Below are 16,414 nucleotides of genomic sequence, written 5' to 3' on the forward strand. Positions count from 1 at the left end.
CTGCTGTCGTTCAGTAGTGCATAATTTGACGTTGCCTCGTTGGATGCATTATAGCAACACATTGTGTCCACATTGTGTCTTTCGATGTCATCTTGTTCAAACTAGAAGAAGATATTAAAAGCTATAGAGTGGTACAGCCTTGCCAAGTACCCTTTCTCTTTTGTCCATTCAAGCTATATATATAGTTCATGTTCACAATCCCCTTTGACGCCGCCTGATGCACACCTTTGAAGCAACGCTAGCAAGTACATTTTCCTCCACCACTACGACACAGGCACAAGTTCACTCACGTCCAGTTGACCCATTCACATCGACAACCGCCTGTCCCTCCGTCGTAGCCCCCAAACGAATCGTTGGTATCCTTCCGGTGGTTCACGACAGTCCCTGCGAACTCCAGATCGTTGGGAAGCAGCTTGGGGTTGTCCTGGTCCAGCTGGCCTCGCTCGTCAACGGGCCAGTACCAGACAAACTTCTCCTTGGGATTTCCGCCGTGTGTGTCGAGTGTCACGGTCACTGGATAGGGCATTGTGCCTGGTCTGACCAGTTCGGGGGTGCCCTCTATGCTGTCACCTTCCGGCAAGAGCTGAGAGCCGTCTTCCAAAGTCCGGGTCCAGATCTGGACGAGCATACGGGTCTGCGACCAAGTCGCGTAGTAGTTTGCTTCGCTTTGCGTGCAGCCGCCATCAATGTCAAGTGGAACGTCATTGTCGGTGTTGTTGAGCGATTTGAGGTAGATTGTCCGCTTGAAGTACGTGTAGAAGCCGTAGTGCTCCGTGGGTAGACCGCGGTCGTACAATCGCACGGGCTGCTGACCGGGACTTGGGAGCATGCGCGCTGGTTGCGGCGTACCGTCCTCTCCGAGATCCGCTGCCGATATGAGGTCCTTGACAAGATCATCACCTATCCTTGTCTGTCTTTTGTCAAGGACAGGATTCTCAACCTCATCATCGACAGAGTCAAGCAAGCTGATGAAGAATGGCGCAGGCTCGCCAGCCTTCTCATCGGATTCGATCTCGTCTGTGGTGTCCCCTAGGAACCACATGTCCTCAAAGGCCGGTGGCTCGGGATTTGGTTTGAACTCGGTGGCTTGACCGTCACGAACGAAGGCGCGCGCCGAGGCGGCCATCCCCTTGGAGCGTCGCGCCACAGATTTTGGAGGCTCGCCATTCGGGACGTTCCACTGCTCGCGAGTGCTGTTGTCCCATTGGATCTGCATGATAAAGGTCGGCTGGTTCGCCCTGTAAGGGGCGACAGACTCATGCTGCTCCTTGGGCAGGGAACAACTCCAGAGAGTGGACGGCTCAGTGCAGCCAGACTTTGCAACAATGTTGTCGCTCCCCACTACCGTCATGACACCTGTTGGCATGGGCGGAAAGTCGGTCAAGTTGCGCCAGATCGACTCGACCTCGTGGGATCCTTTGGGTTGCGTGAGTACGACACCTAGCACAGTGGCGAGGATGATGAGCAAGAGAAGCAGGGCAGTTATCACCAGGCACCATCTTCTGCGCTTCCGCCCTTCGCGACCTGTCCTCCCAAAGCAACCAGTGGCAGGAATGCAACCCCTGCCTCGCCAGAAGCCACCAAGCTTACGGGCCATGATGTCCTCTTTCTCATGTCGCCGCCGCTCACGTTCTACCTTGCGCTCGTCGCCACGGGCATCGTGTGAGTGTTCTTGGAGAAGAGTGGTTGCCAGCGCGCGATCCGGCAACGGCACTCGTAGAGGTGCTGGCATGTCTGGGGGAAATGTAGGGGTGATGGGGATATTGGTCATCTGAGTGGCTCCTTGCGATGTCATGGTAGCCGCTAGCCCCGGCGAGCCAGGCACAGGCGATGGCGGAAACTGAGCCTGGAGCGGGTGGCCAGGTGGGAAGACTGCACGGTATCGGATGGGGACGCCACTACTTTGCTCATGGGGTTGTCTCGGCGGAGAATAGGGTGGGGGAGTCCCGAGGCCTAGGTTCGGCGTGAGCGTGACATGAGTCTTCTCAGATAAAAAAGGATTGTTTGACGCCAGTGAGGTAGGTGGTGTTGGCTGTGCGGAGCGACGGTGCCCAGATGTCGGGGGAGTCGGTGTCCTGCGAGGCGTCGGCGCTCGAACGATAGGAGGCGGGCTCGCGCGAGGTACGGGCAAGGCGACAGCCTGAGGGGCCTTTTCATCGACAGTGAAGTCGTGAGAAGGGCTGTTGTGAGTCTGCGCCTCGCCTGCCATGATCGGCGAATCAAGCCTTGTCTTTCTGCTCTGAAATGTGAACCGCTTGTCCAGGAAAGGTGTGACAACGTGATCCCACCACCCGTTGGCCCTGGAACCCGCGCTATCAGGTGTCAAGCCCGCTGCTTTCATCCTCTGTTGCAGGGCCGACCTTGGAGTTTTGGGGCTTCCATCCTCTTCGAAGAGCGTGCATGGCGACCCGCCATCATCGCTGTTGTGGCCGCCTTCGAGACTGATGAGTCGGCGATGGGCAGACGTCTTATAGCCGGACGGCAGGGCAGGCACAGGAGGCACGTCTTCATTGATGGGTTGCTTAGACCCACTGAGGCTGGTGGCCTGTGAATATACGCTCGATGCGGGACGGAAGCCGTTGGTGGTTGACGCAGTTTCTGGCGTGTCAGGGGACCAGACCGATATCTGTGGCCCTGATGGCGCCCGTGGGGCATGTGCTGGCCCTTGGACAGGGCTGGCGCTCGGAACCCTTGGCGCATTGTCGCCACCTGTGTTCTCATCACTAGAAGGGAATGAGATGCCAATCATGATCGGCGCATCTCCTGGTGTCAGATTGACGCCTCCGCTCTTTGGGGTCGCAGTCTGAGGCGTGGCCGAGGCAGGGCTCTTGCCCTTATTCTTCTTGAGCCAGTTCCAGTTGCCTACAGAGGCCGAGTTGGGTTCACCTTCCAGTGCCCTGAGCGCCGCAGCATCGACGAACTTGGCAGGTTTTCCGTTGTGTGGATGAGCTTGGTCCAGTCCTCGAAACGTGGTCATGTCCGTGATGACCTTGATCCCAGCCATTGCATTCTGTGCCCTCTGCCTGTGCTTTGATTTGAGGCGCCGGACTCTGGTGGTTGGAAGTCTTGGCAGCGATTGTCGTGGGCCATGGGGTTTCTGTTGTGTCGATGAATAGGAGTTTGGGGGCGCGACCTCGACCGCGACTTGCTCACTCGGGTCTATCGGGGTGACGACATCCTCATCTTCCCAGTTTTCCCAGTCGTCGGTCGACTGGCGGCGGGTTGCACCCCCAAGCTGCTGTGGTTGTATGTGTGTGGTTGCCATGGGTGACTGAGTGGCTCTGTTTGATAATGGTAACGATCGTACTATGCTGATGTTGGTGGCCTGCCACAATGGTCCGTTTGATTATTCACTCGATTGTATGGTAATAGAACAGCTAGTCCACAGTTGAAGGGAGCTCTCTGTTGGTAAGAGCTCGTGGTAACGTAGGAAGAACAACGCTTTTGTCGTTTGGGAACGGGAGAACGAGTGACAGTACCAATAGGGAGTGGATGTGGGCTCCAGCAACGAACAATAGAGGCACAAAAAGGCGAACAATAAAGGGGAAGGAAAAAAGAGCAAGGAATCCTGGATGCTTCAAGAAACTTTGAAGAGAGAGTGAGGACTGGACCGAGAGGAAGGACTGTTAGGCTCGGATGGGAGGACGGATGAGAGAGCCGCGACTGGCGGCTCCAAGCCGGTCGACCGCATGTCAACTTCACTAAATAAAACAACCATCTCCGCAATGTTGCGTCTGGAGGGGCGCACGGCAGTGTCGTCGATGAAGGATACGCAAGCAACTCGATGGTTTGCGAGGCTTGACGGTTGATGAGCGTTTGGAATAGGCGCTTTGGTGAGGTCGCGGCGCTCCACTATTGGCTACCCTTAGGCGCCGAGCTGGTGGTGCGTCGTGATTGGCCCATTGTCGCAGTCCGTCGCTGCAGAACAATCTTCAAGTTCTTATTCACATTGTGCAGTGTTATTCACCTGTCGAGTTTTTCATAATTGTATAATCACCTGCGATCATATCGAAACAAGGTGGTAGGTAAAGTAAGATCAGATACATGTGCTGCAGGTGGAAATCACGACGGCTTGTTGGGCAGGGCAATATCCCACCGTACAGGGCTGTCCCCCACATACCGACATGAAGAGCTGCAACTAATGTAGACGAATAACTTGATAAATGCCCGAAATCATGTCTGAGCTACTTCACGTGGACTTGAGTCTTGAAGCGTCATAGGTATGTGACAAGTGTGGCCCTCTCATGATACTGAAAGGACCTTGAAAAATTCTTATTGGAAGTTTGGAACGCTAGGTTACGTGTCGTGCTTCTTGACGGACCTCGCCTGATGAGTTAGTAGTTAAAGTAGGTCATGTAGACCGTGTCAGAGAGTGAGATAATAAACAACGCTGTCTACACATGGTGACTGGGGATGAGGACCAGGAACCTTTTAGTTCAATGAAGGCTCAGGAGATGCTGTCTGGAATGGTGCTGGCAAAGGAGCATGACACGATAGTGTGGTACTTGTCTTCCGGCCCAAGTCGCACGGAGACAGAGGTGCTCAAGCAGCAAGCCAAGACTGGCCGTTATCTTACCGAAAACCTTGTGAGGCATCCCATTCCCACGCTGGCCCGCTGGACAAGGTATCCCATGTCTTGTTCACGCATGGCAGGCTGAACGGTGCATGTGCGCAGCGAGCACCAGACCTGCACTTTTGATTAACATGTTGATGAGATTTCCAAGAAAGCGCACCCCAAGATCATGAGCAGAAGGAAAACGTGTCCATCGAGAGATTGGATCTTGTGAAACTTGACTAGAGCTTCAAACAGCCCGTGTCACAGTCCAGTCTGCCTGCACCCACTGATTGCCGGCGTTCACGGGGGCCCAGTGACTCCAGTCCCCTATCTGCGATCTCTCAGCTGCCACTGCAGGTGAACCCGCAGCGCCAAGCCAGCACCTCGTTAGCTCGACCACCATCCAACAAGCGTCCAACAGAGTGGCCAGAACAGAATCTGGATGCCCCCTACCGTATCTGATTAGCTTTTTGGCGATACTTTACTACCTCCAAGGGTTGATACGGCTGCACCACCACCTCCAATTGCTATCGTCAGCACGAACCACAGCCACTAGTCACGCGGGTTCGACGCAGCCACCACCGAGTGTCTTCAACACCACGACTCCAGTCGACGCTGTCCGACCCTCCTTGCGCAGCGCGCCCCATTCGACACGACATACACACACACCATCGCACCGCTGCGACGCTGCGCAACCTGCCAGACTTGCATCTCGCAACGGGCGAGCGTCCACATTCACGAACACGAATCCCGCCTTGCACCGTCGAGCGGCGCCTGGCCAGCCGTCGCGCCAATCGAGTACACCTGTCCCAGTTACGTCCTCGCAAACCGCCACGCTGGCGCCGTCTCAGCCTCCCGAGGCCGGCTCTTCGAGCTCCCTCAGCGGCAGACGATTTCAGTCTCACCACCGAAGGCGCTCCTCGGCTGGCCAGCACACGACCCTCAGCGAGCAACGGGCGGGTACATTGCTGTCCCTCAACAGCCCAAAGACGAGCCCGTCGCTCTCACAACCTCCTCTGACACCTGTTCCTGGTAAGTCAGGCCTCGCACGCCCCCGGAACTTGAACTGTCCCGGCCCACCAGCGCGGCCTTCGACATGGTTTCGGCGCATGCTGACTTGGACGTCTCCATTGCAGGCACACCATCGATAGGCATGTCCCTCTCGCGCAGTCCGTCACCCATCCCGGGTGGAGGGTGGGCGAGTCCCGGGCTCAACATTAACAGCGGACGGACGAGCCCAGCCCACATCACGGGCGGCCCGACAGCTTGGGAGTCGGCCAAGATGAGAAACCACAACGTCAACGGGTACCCATCGTTCTCGACGCAGAACTCGGGCTTCTTTGTCCGTCACATGCGCAAAATCTCTAGCAACCTGCCTCGATTCGGCGCAGACTCAGCATATGCACAGAAGGAGAGGTTGGGGCACGGGTCTTGGGATACACGGAACATGTCCATGCTCGGCCGGTTACGATCTATGTTCAGACGCATGGGGAGGAAGCTCAAGCTGCGCCTGCTGATTGCGACCATTGTCTTCTTCTGCTTGTTGATATTTTACAACTCTCGTGAGTAGATTCGTGGTCATGATGGGTCTCCGGCTAACATGTCTTGTTGCAGCCTTGCTGTATTACTGGCGTAAATCGTCCATGGGCGGGAACGGCGAGAAGTTTGTCATCATCCTCGGCGCAAATCCGGGTGGCGGCGTCATGGAGTGGAAGGGCGCGCGCGAATGGGCCATTGAGCGGGACAGCGTGCGGAACAAGAAGAAGTACACCCAGCGATGGGGCTACGAGCTGGAGATTGTCGACATGAGCACCAAGAAGCGCTACGCGCACGAGTGGCGCGAGAGTTGGGAAAAGGTTGACTTTATGCGCACGACCATGCGCAAGTACCCAAACGCGGAGTGGTAAGTTGTCTCGACCCGCGGCCCCCTGTGTCTCTCGCTCGGCCACAGCTAACGCGCGGAGGTTCTGGTGGATGGATCTGAACACGTACATTATGGAGCTCTCGTTCCCGTTGCAGGAGCATCTCCTGCACAACCTGGAGGACAAGGTCTACCGCGACATCAACGAGTGGAACCCCCTCAACATCTCGCACCCGTTCACCGATCACTACCTCGACGAGACTGCGCTGAGCCCTGTTGGCGACGGGAGAGCAGACTCGGTCAACCTGCTGATCACCCAGGACTGTGCCGGCTTCAACTTGGGGTCGTTCCTCCTCCGGCGCAGTGCGTGGACCGACCGGCTCCTGGACATCTGGTGGGACCCCGTGCTGTACGAGCAGAAGCACATGCAGTGGGACCACAAGGAGCAGGACGCGCTGGAGCAAATGTACGAGAGCCACCCGTGGGTGCGGCAGCACACGGGCTTCCTGCCGCAGCGCATGATCAACGCGTTCCCGCCGGCGGCGTGCAGCGACGGGACGAATCAGAACAACACGCGCTTCCACTACAACGAGCACGACCACGACTTTGTGGTGAACATGGCCGGCTGCGAGTGGGGGCGCGACTGCTGGGGCGAGATGTACCACTACCGCGAGTTTGGGTACTGGCTCAACCGCAACCCGTGGGAGCGTTTCAAGGAGGACCTTGTCGCCGAGATTTGGTTCAAGATCACGGGGCAGCGCGTCAAGCTGTGAGCGAGGGTTGCGTCCTTTCAGGCGTTCGTTGCATCGCATATACCCCGGCTCATCGGGGCGGACGGTTTGGGGCATTTTCATCATGAGCGTATTCATTTCTTCACTTTTTACACGCAAAATGACAGATCTAGGGAGGTTCCGGACGGGAAGACGTTTGTTTCTCCTTTCTCTTTTTGTAGGTGTTTCTCCAGCGTATCATGCATATAGACAGGCGCAAGGGGTGTTCGGATGGCTGGACCACCACTGCAGCCTGGAGCAGGAGGTACGATGAATGAAGACCTGGGGTTTTGGTTGACAAGTCCTGCAGACGTGTGTTGGCGTACATGAAAATGGAGCAAAGCACGGATCGATGAAGAAAACTCTTTGCAGGACATTGTGCGATATCGAGCCCCTGTGAGCAGCCAGAAAGGTGTGGTTGCTTCCGGGCCGACCTGATCTCCTGTTGTACCACGAGTACATGTAGTAGACCTGTACCATGCAAGATGACGATCGTTTCCAAACGGGTGGATCGGAAACGTCCGAGGGACAACCGCTTTGGGTAGGAGGCTTTTGATTCTTCTCAAGTCGAGTTGGATCAGACAAGACGGCAACCCGCAATATCTGGGAGCACTACTCACTGCATTGCGCATCTCGAAGCATGGGGGGACTGGAGGATGCGCATCGGGGTCTGTCTTGAATGTCTTGAATGTTTCAAGAGGCTTGGCCGGAGTTTACAATGACCGCTGACCTGCGACTACGAGCATCTGGGATCCCGGATCATGGCATTTCATTTCATGCATGACACACTAATAGATGGTGGCCTGGTAGGCGCTGTGGTGGGGGGGGCCCATCATAGGCACGCACGCACTTCACCCAGTGAAGTCAAAGTGGGGGCGCCCCTGCCCAATGCAGGGCGGCGCTTCGAATGTCACAGAGCGCGAGCGCGGGGACTCTCTGAATGGTCTTTGTCTCTCCATGCCTTCATCTCCTGCGTGCTGCTGCAATCTCGTGCGGCTACCACTCGCTGTCCAGCACGCGTGGTCTCGTTTCGACAAAGAAGCAAAGGCCATGCATGCCCTAGTCACTTGGCCTGCCATGGGCTCGAGTCGGTTCGGGGGAGCGGCCCAAGGATCAAGACGCAAGAGTCAAGCCCGGACGATACCTGGGTGCATACTCATGTGCTGCGTCGGCCGCGAAGCGAAGCGTGGGCAACCCTCATCTCGCGTCGCATCATTCTTTCTGGGCCTGAACGTATCAGCTCTGCACGACAGACGGTAATCTACTTCGTGCCAAGTACGGATAGTCGGCCGCGCTCCAATCTCCATGCTGCTCTGAGGCCCCTAGCTATCCTTGTCCAGATCGGACGGAAGTGCTCACGATACGTCGACATCCATTGTCACCTCCCACTACGGGGAGCTAGGGACGGCCATGGACCCACGCCTTCTCATGACACCTGTCTGAGGTTGGATTTGTCGCGCCGTGAGAAGCGAGGCGGCTAATTCTAGTCTGCTGCGTGCTCTGCCTAGAATCAACTTGCGAGTGCTCACGCTCAGAGCACGTAATTATATAGTCGTGGACGTCCACCCACGGACTGCCATGGCTGACTCTTGCAAGATCTGTCCTGAAGCCACGCAGCCTTGTTCTTCGTTTTCGTCCTATTATCGGTCCCTTCTGGACCATCCGATCCTTTTGCCTGACAGCTGGTCTTCTGTCAGTTCCTCCTCATCCGATGCTCACTCATTGTTCTCTCAGCACCGCCTCAGCTCAGGCCTTGCTCATTACTCGTTCACGCGTGTGCCTTGTCCACAGCTCGGTGAGCGGTTCATGAACCTCACTCTGGCCTGCCCTCTTCTTGATTTCTGCGCACGCCTTCCTTCATCCCCCTGAACCCGTGGGACCCTCTCTCCTTTGACTTCGCCACGATCCTTACCACAACAATTGTTCTTCTTCGTGGCTGGCCCACAGCTGCAACTACGATCGTAACGACTGCTGCAAAGCTTGCTAGCTATTCGCCATGCTTTTCGGCGCCCCTACTGCCTTTGGCCTTGCTGGTCTCTTTGCCGGCACCGTCCAGGCTCAGTATCAACTAGACACCTTCTACAACTCTGAGAACTTCTTCAACGAGTTTTCCTTCTTCAACGAGCCCGATCCGACACACGGCTTTGTCGAGTACGTCGACCAGGCCTCGGCCTTCGACCTGGGGCTTGCCCACAACGACAATGGCAAGATCCACATGGCGGCTGATGCCCTCGAGGTCAACCCTGCCAACGGACGCAAGTCTGTCCGCTTGACTTCGAACAAGGTCTTCACCCACGGCCTCGTCATCAGCGACATTGAGCACATGCCCGGCTCGGAGTGTGGCGCGTGGCCGGCGCATTGGCTCTTTGGAGACCCGTGGCCGTATGCCGGCGAAATCGACATTATCGAGGGCGTCAACGACCAGTCCGCCACGGCGGTCACCCTACACACTGGTCCCGGCTGCACCATCCGCAACGAGGGCTCTGATCTCACAACCCTGTTGAAGGAGGCCGACTGCAACGCGGGCAATGCCAACACGGGCTGTGGCCAGCAGACATCCAACCACCTCAACTACGGCACGGGCTTCAACCAGATCGGGGGCGGCGTCTACGCCATGGAGTGGACGTCTGACTTTATTGCCGTCCACTTCTTCCCTCGCGACCTGATTCCTGCCGACATTACCGGCGGCCACCCCGATCCATCGACATGGGGTCTCCCCATTGCCAAGTTTGTGGGAAGCCCTGGCTGTGACATGGATGGCTTCTTCCGCGACAACAGGATCATCTTCAACACGACCTTTTGCGGCGACTGGGCGGGCAGCCCCGACGTCTGGAACAACAACCCCGTCTGCAGCGCCAAGGCACCCACCTGCAATGACTTTGTCGCCAACAACCCCCAGGAGTACGAGGAGGCGTACTGGACGGTCAACTCCGTGTCCGTCTACAAGAACAACGGCACCCCCACGACCTCTACCCCTACACAGCGTCAGGCCTTCCAGGCTTAAAGCCCCTTTGACAAGATGTATATATTTATCCATGAGGGGATTGCACGTGATGGAACGAATGATACCCGGAATTCGACGCGCATTGGTTGCGGCGTTTTAAGGGATGCGGACGGAATGAGGACCGGCGTTCAGGACATGATATCTATCTCCTAGTCTAGGGAGATTTTCACTTCTGCTTACACATATATGCCTGGCTGCTCGACAGCATTTTGAATACCATGTATTGCTATTTGTGCTCTCATTCTCCCGTGTCTTGCCTTTATCTTTGCCAAAGGCTCGGACAAGCCGACATGCCATCGACTGTCTAGACTAGTCGCTTGGCTCGGGCCAGTTGTACGACGGACCCTGCGCAATGCCAAAGTTCGGGGTGCCGTTCTGGTTGGCGCGGAGGGGCTGGACCAGGGCGTAGCGCGAGTCGTCGCAGGCGCCATTGGGGTTGGACGTGGCGTGGAACGTGATCCAGGTCTCGGTGCCGTCGGGACTCATGAAGAAGCTGTTGTGGCCGGTGCCGTAGTGGCCGTTGGCGCTGGACAGGACGCAGCCATTCGACTTGGTCCAAGACGAAGGCGATGCCGGGTTGCCCGTGCCGTTCCACTCGAGCGTGGCGACGCAATAGTCGGGGGTCCAGCAGTAGTTGGCCGAGTAGGCAATGTACGTCCTGCCGCCAAAGTAGAGGGCGTTGGCGCCCTCCTGGACAGGGGTGCCGGAGCGCTCCCAGGGCTGGTCGGGCTGCGAGATGATGGAGAGGCCGCCGGTGGTGGAGATGTAGTCGCTGCCCAGCTTGCGGACGCACGTCGACTGGTATTGCACGCCCGTCTGGCATGAGTAGACAAAGTAGTTGCCCCAGTCAGCGAAGCGGACGACGGTCCCATCGATGCCCCACTCGTTGAGCATCTGACGGCCGTACGACCATGAGTCCCAGGGGGTGGCACCACCGACGAGAGCGTGCATTCTCTGTCCGTCGAGGTTGTTGCAGTTGCCGGCCGTGTAGTAGATGTACCACCGGCCGTCAAAGTAGTGCATCTCGGGCGCCCACATGTTGCAGCGACGCGAAGGGTTGGTGTCCGAGTAGATGACCCTGGGGGTGGCCGACTTGAGACCCTGAATGGTCGTGGCCCTTCGCAGCTGTAGGTTGTCCCATGTCGTCGAGATGAGGTAGTAGTAGCCTCCCGAGTAGGTGACCTGGGGATCACTGCCTCCGGGGTTGCGGACAGGGTTGGTGAAGGCCTCTGCGCCGCCAAAGAGGCCAAAGGCGCCTAGAAGGCTGAGCACGAGCTTGAAAGGGCGCATCGTCAAGGTTCGGATAGAGAGGGAGGGAGATGATGGTAGACCGATGCTGACTGACTGGAAGCAAAGGAGTCGATCCCTCGCCGGGCGCTCGAGTTATATATCCATGAGTACGGACTTGGTTTCTAATGAGATGAGCACGGGGTAAACGTGGAGCAAGCAGCCCTGCCCAGTTCCCGCGCCTATGAGAAACCAGGTCGTGTCCCGCCCGATGGCATCAACACCGGTATTCCTGCTGAGCGACGGGAGGTGAGACACGTTATTGGAGCGGTTTTGGCTGCCCTCGGCGCATGGTTCGATACAGACCGGACAATAGGTGGGAAAAGCATGGGGAAGTCCATCTGGCCCCCTTTACGTTTCCCCCCGCGTTCGCATTCACGTTGTAGCTGCAGCATATTCTCAATTTCTCATGCAACCCGGGGCCCCGGCAGATGGAAGCGCACAGGCGAGCCAATGACGGTCAGCGACCCTTTGCCACGAGCCAAGTCTGCCGGACTGCCAGATAAACATCATGATATGGTCCATCAGCCGGCCGGCAGTCGATCCTCCGTCGGCCCACTGGGGTTAGCGTGTCCTGGGCATCAATGTTGGTCCGAGCTCTCCTCCGCGGTGGCGGCCTGCGGCGACGGCAGCGCGCACGCTTCTGTCGCCGGGCTCCGGCACATTCCAGACTATATGTGATGTCCACGGCGGCAAAGGCCTACCGAGGCTTCGACTACCGCCTGATTTTCGATGACATCGATGCGGAGGACATGTACCTTTCTGAATCAACGCCATCCGACGATGGATTTGGCGATGGAAACAGATTGTGGCGAGGATAGGCTGGAGGTATGAATGAGTTAAGTGCGTCAGATCATATTCATACGACCACCCGCAAAATGTCGGCGAGGAAGCGACTGACGTCCTGACTCCTTCCTCGCACGGGTCAGGTCGTCCACCCCAGGTACCACAATTCTTCGCGACTTTGTGTGGGTCTCCAACCCAGACGGATGTGCCTAATATTAGGGACACTCGCGGATCACCAAATGAATACCAATAAATAATAAATTCATACTTGTATACGTGCACGTGGTGCACGTGATCCGCTGTACGGAGTAGTCTGATAGTACTTAGATAACGCGCCTCGGCATCGCATCCCTGTCTCCGGGCATCGGATCCAGGCCGCCGGCGATGAAGTCATCGCCAGTGCGGATGCCCATAATTAATCATGATACTACTGTACACATAGAACCGAGCTTCCATTGCGCTGTCAAGACAACCTTTCACACACACACTCACTAGCATTCGCTCTCTTCTCTCCGCTAGTCACACGCACCGCAAACCATCACAATGGCGTCCAACGTTGGCCTCGACATTCTCTCCAAGAACCTCTCCTACTTCAGTGTACGTCTTGTCTCGTGCGAGCAGAGCAGCCTGATATACTGACCGGCGTCTGCGCCCACGTAGGTCCCCGCCGCCTTCCTGTGCGCCCTGGGCCCTCACGTGTACGCCATCACCAGCGCACAGAGCATCTACGACAACCGTGACCCCCGAACCTTCAAGGACAAGGTCGCCCAGACCCAAACCCTCGACGCCGCTGTACGTTGAACACCAGCCAGAGTCGGCCCGTAGAGTCCACGCGCGCAGTGACTGACGTACCCTCTCTCTCCACAGTCAAAGTCCCGTATCACAAAGGCCAAGCAGGCCTCTGAGAATGGCTTCGAGACAGTCGGCTTCTTCGCCGCCGCCGTCGTCGCCGGCAACCAGGTCGGCATCGAGCCGCGCATTCTCAACGCCCTCACCTGGGGCTACGTCGCCTCCCGCATCGCGTTCAATGTCGCCTACGTCCACATGTGCCAGGAAACGAGCATGAGCTTCCTCCGTTCCGCCTTGTGGCAGGGCGGCGCATGGACCATTGTGAGTATCTGGATCTCGGCTGGACTCAAGGCTATGAATGCCTACGTGTTCTAAGTTAGACGGGAGAAGTGGTAACGTGGGGATTTCTTCTGGCGTGGCCGTCACAAGGGGGGGGGGGGCTGCATGGAGTATGAATCAGTCTTGATGTGATGGAATACAAGCTTGGATCCACCCGACCATCGTCGTGCAAGTGCTATGCATACATACTAGTACAGAACGTCATCCTTCCAGCAGGCCGTGGACATGGCAGGGTGCTGCCCACCAGCTTGACCGACCTCGTACAATGAATAGATTCAGGGTATAAAAGAGACGCCCTGACATCTGAGAGGCTTTAAAAATCAGCTGGCTGGCTCTGGAAACCAAAAAAAAAAAAAAACCACCTGCCAACCTCTAGACATCGACTGTACTTACCACCTGCTACAATACCACCGTCCTTGCCTTCGACAATGCTCGTTCTCGTCGGTTTCTTCGCCGTGCTGGCCGCTGCCCTTCCAGCCCCGATGACCATCTCGACAACTCCTCGGCCAGCACAGACGCCAACGCCAGCGCCGTCGTCAGCTACCAGTCTGAGCTGCGACTATGCGTATTGCGACGGGTCCTCGAGCTGGTGCTTCTTCTGGGCCGGGGTCACATCCTACGATTTCTCCCGTGGACCAGTGCCGGGAGAGACGAGATCACAGATTGGACTATGTGGTCAAACGTCATATGAGATAGATCCCGTGCCATCTGACGAGCCTGTATCCAAGTCTCTAGCTCTGCCAGAGCCGACGATGCCCTCGACGCGGCACCGATGAAGCGGTTGCTTGGAGAGGGCCACAGGTCCACAGAGACTAGTCTTGGTCTTGCAGAGCTTGTGACGGAAAGTACGTCGGTCAGATTTCGTGCTTCTCGAGAAACAGGCAAATAGGCTGGGTCTGTGTAAGGCAGAGGGACTGTTCAAAGTTGCCACAGTGCAACACGCTTTATACGTTTAGATTCAATGCATCTCTGCTCCTCCAAAGCTCCTGTTCCGAGTGAGTGTGGCTCGCCCTTGCGTGGCCCGGTTCCACCGCTCATGGCTCGGCCTGCGGTCAAGTGCAGCCGAAGGTTGCGCACGGTTCGTTGCACCGTCCCGGCCGTCACCCTGTTCAACACCAAGCATGGCATCTGCCGGCATCGACGGGTCGTCCTTGATTTGCGCAACGAAGAAGGACGCAAACAAGACGCAGACGCCACCCAGCGCTAGCACAATGGCAAGGCTGTGGTCCCCCGGCGTGCCGCGAGGCTTCTGCCAGATCTTAAAAATGATGCTGGAAGCCACTGTGGCAATCATCTGTGGCGCCGCAATGGCCATGTTGTGAATGCCTAGAATCACGCCTGCCTGGTCCGTCTCCTCGTCCTCTGCCGATGCGTCACTGGAGGCTTCGGAGGCCCCGTTGCTGGACCGGTTCTTCTGAGCGCGGATTAGAGCGTCGCGCCGGCTAATCTCGGCACTGATAATGGCCCATGGCGCCCAGAGGGTCATTGCCCAGGTGATGCCGACGAGGCCAATGAGGGCAGTCGCAGCCTCAACAGACCGCACGAGGACTGTACAAAGCATGGCGGCTGCGTACAGCACCAGAGACCCAAACCAGGCTCGTTTCAGCGTGAATCCTGGGATTCTGAGACGATCCAGCATCGAGGGCTTGTCGTCATCGAGTAGCGTTGATGCCGTGTCAGTCTCCCCTGGTACCTGTGCAACCACCGGCACGCTGTCGTACGTAGGTGCAATGAAGAAGGGTAACAAGACGTTGGTGAGCAGACTCACAACCGAGTTCATGAGCAATGCATATGTGCCAATTCTGGTCGCTCGCTCATAGAGCCTGTCCAACTCCTCCGGTGGCATGTGGGGATTCTCTCGTAGGTACGGCTCCACATATATCTCGCCAATGTAGGACGACGTGTAGAACAAGAGCGGGAAGAAGCCTATCCAGGCGAAGAACTGCACCTCGCAGACCCTCTTGATCTGCGGCGGCAGGCGTCTCACAGATTTCACCAGTGTGACGAAGAAGGCCAGGACCCCGCGGTGGTTGGCGGGTGGCGGTCCCTCTTGGCGAGGGTCCCTTTCCTTGATGACCATCGTGCTGAGTATGATCGTCGACGCCAAAGCAATGGACGCCAATGTGCAGAGAATCTTGAACTGAGTACCGCCAAAGATCCACAAATAGGCAGGCAGGTCCAGGTAGCCCGCAATGTACCCGAGGATGTTGCCGAAGCCCGTGATGCGACTGGCCATTGCATTCGCAGCCTCCTGCTGATGGGCCGGTGCGCAGTCAACGATGAAGGCGCGAATGGCAGCCTGCACGGTGTTGATCGCAAAGTCCAGCACATACACCCATATGACTGCCACCACAATGGTCATGACCCTGACGCCACTCGACTCAACATCGGCACCAAATGCCCCGGCGACCCCTGTCACGATCTCCTTCGTCCATGCCAGCAGCAGCAACGACGCGACAGTGACCGCAGAGCCTCCGAGCATGAACGGCTTGCGCTTCCCAATGGACAGACGGCAGCTGTCGCTGAGCATACCGACATAGGGCTGCACCAACGTGCCAGTCAACGGGCCGGCGATCCACACCAGCGCCATCAAAGACTTGCTCAGACCCAAGGAAAGCAAGAAAGGCGAGCCATTGGATAGCTCTACAGACCACGCGATCTGCAACCCGCCGATGCTGATAGTCAGCAGAATCAGGTACCAGACACTCTTTGTTCTTTGAGTTTCGTCGTCATCTTCAGTCCCATCTCCCACGCTCCAGCCTCCATCCGCTTGTTCATTGGGTAGGATCAGGGGTGCTCTTTCGTCGATTCTGCGGTAGTTCGTGACATGCTCGGGCGCCGAAGCGTGATGAACGTCGTCTTGTTGCTGCGCAAGAGACGTGCTTAACGATTTCGAGGGAGTGGTCGCGGTCATCGTCTGTGATGTAGATGGTCGTGTCGTGTCTGTGCCCAGGGATGTTCGAGGTTGCAGTACAGACGCGAGATGTAGTGGTTGTAGAGCAGAAGGAAGCGTCCGCCTCCTA

At 57.0% G+C, this 16,414-nt stretch overlaps 6 protein-coding genes across 6 annotated transcripts; 3 read left to right on the top strand and 3 right to left on the bottom strand.

Annotated features, from left to right (window-relative positions):
• Positions 1–286: 286 nt before the first annotated feature.
• Positions 287–3,265, bottom strand: J7T54_006053 (uncharacterized protein; the record flags this gene model as incomplete). The annotated part of the gene is made up of 1 exon (XM_051503263.1): positions 287–3,265. The coding sequence occupies one exon, from the start codon at positions 3,263–3,265 to the stop codon at positions 287–289; it is 2,979 nt and encodes a 992-aa protein (XP_051366570.1).
• Positions 3,266–4,439: 1,174 nt separating this feature from the next.
• J7T54_006054 (uncharacterized protein) lies at positions 4,440–7,189 on the top strand (the record flags this gene model as incomplete). Its single annotated transcript, XM_051503274.1, has 5 exons — positions 4,440–4,586; positions 5,193–5,587; positions 5,639–6,117; positions 6,170–6,458; positions 6,520–7,189. The coding sequence occupies 5 exons, from the start codon at positions 4,440–4,442 to the stop codon at positions 7,187–7,189; spliced, it is 1,980 nt and encodes a 659-aa protein (XP_051366571.1).
• Positions 7,190–9,182: 1,993 nt separating this feature from the next.
• On the top strand, positions 9,183–10,190 carry J7T54_006055 (glycosidase-like protein; the record flags this gene model as incomplete). The annotated part of the gene is made up of 1 exon (XM_051503286.1): positions 9,183–10,190. One exon carries the CDS (start codon positions 9,183–9,185, stop codon positions 10,188–10,190), a length of 1,008 nt encoding a protein of 335 aa, XP_051366572.1.
• A 309-nt stretch (positions 10,191–10,499) lies between these two features.
• J7T54_006056 (uncharacterized protein) lies at positions 10,500–11,480 on the bottom strand (the record flags this gene model as incomplete). The annotated part of the gene is made up of 1 exon (XM_051503297.1): positions 10,500–11,480. The coding sequence occupies one exon, from the start codon at positions 11,478–11,480 to the stop codon at positions 10,500–10,502; it is 981 nt and encodes a 326-aa protein (XP_051366573.1).
• A 1,326-nt stretch (positions 11,481–12,806) lies between these two features.
• On the top strand, positions 12,807–13,427 carry J7T54_006057 (Membrane associated eicosanoid/glutathione metabolism-like domain protein; the record flags this gene model as incomplete). The annotated part of the gene is made up of 3 exons (XM_051503308.1): positions 12,807–12,860; positions 12,924–13,055; positions 13,131–13,427. The coding sequence occupies 3 exons, from the start codon at positions 12,807–12,809 to the stop codon at positions 13,425–13,427; spliced, it is 483 nt and encodes a 160-aa protein (XP_051366574.1).
• A 922-nt stretch (positions 13,428–14,349) lies between these two features.
• Positions 14,350–16,305, bottom strand: J7T54_006058 (General alpha-glucoside permease; the record flags this gene model as incomplete). Its single annotated transcript, XM_051503319.1, has 1 exon — positions 14,350–16,305. The coding sequence occupies one exon, from the start codon at positions 16,303–16,305 to the stop codon at positions 14,350–14,352; it is 1,956 nt and encodes a 651-aa protein (XP_051366575.1).
• Between the last annotated feature and the right edge of the window lie 109 nt (positions 16,306–16,414).

Source organism: Emericellopsis cladophorae (genome assembly GCF_022114955.1).
Source record: "Emericellopsis cladophorae strain MUM 19.33 chromosome Unknown NODE_1_length_1489480_cov_119_871856, whole genome shotgun sequence".
Taxonomy (NCBI): domain Eukaryota; kingdom Fungi; phylum Ascomycota; class Sordariomycetes; order Hypocreales; family Bionectriaceae; genus Emericellopsis; species Emericellopsis cladophorae.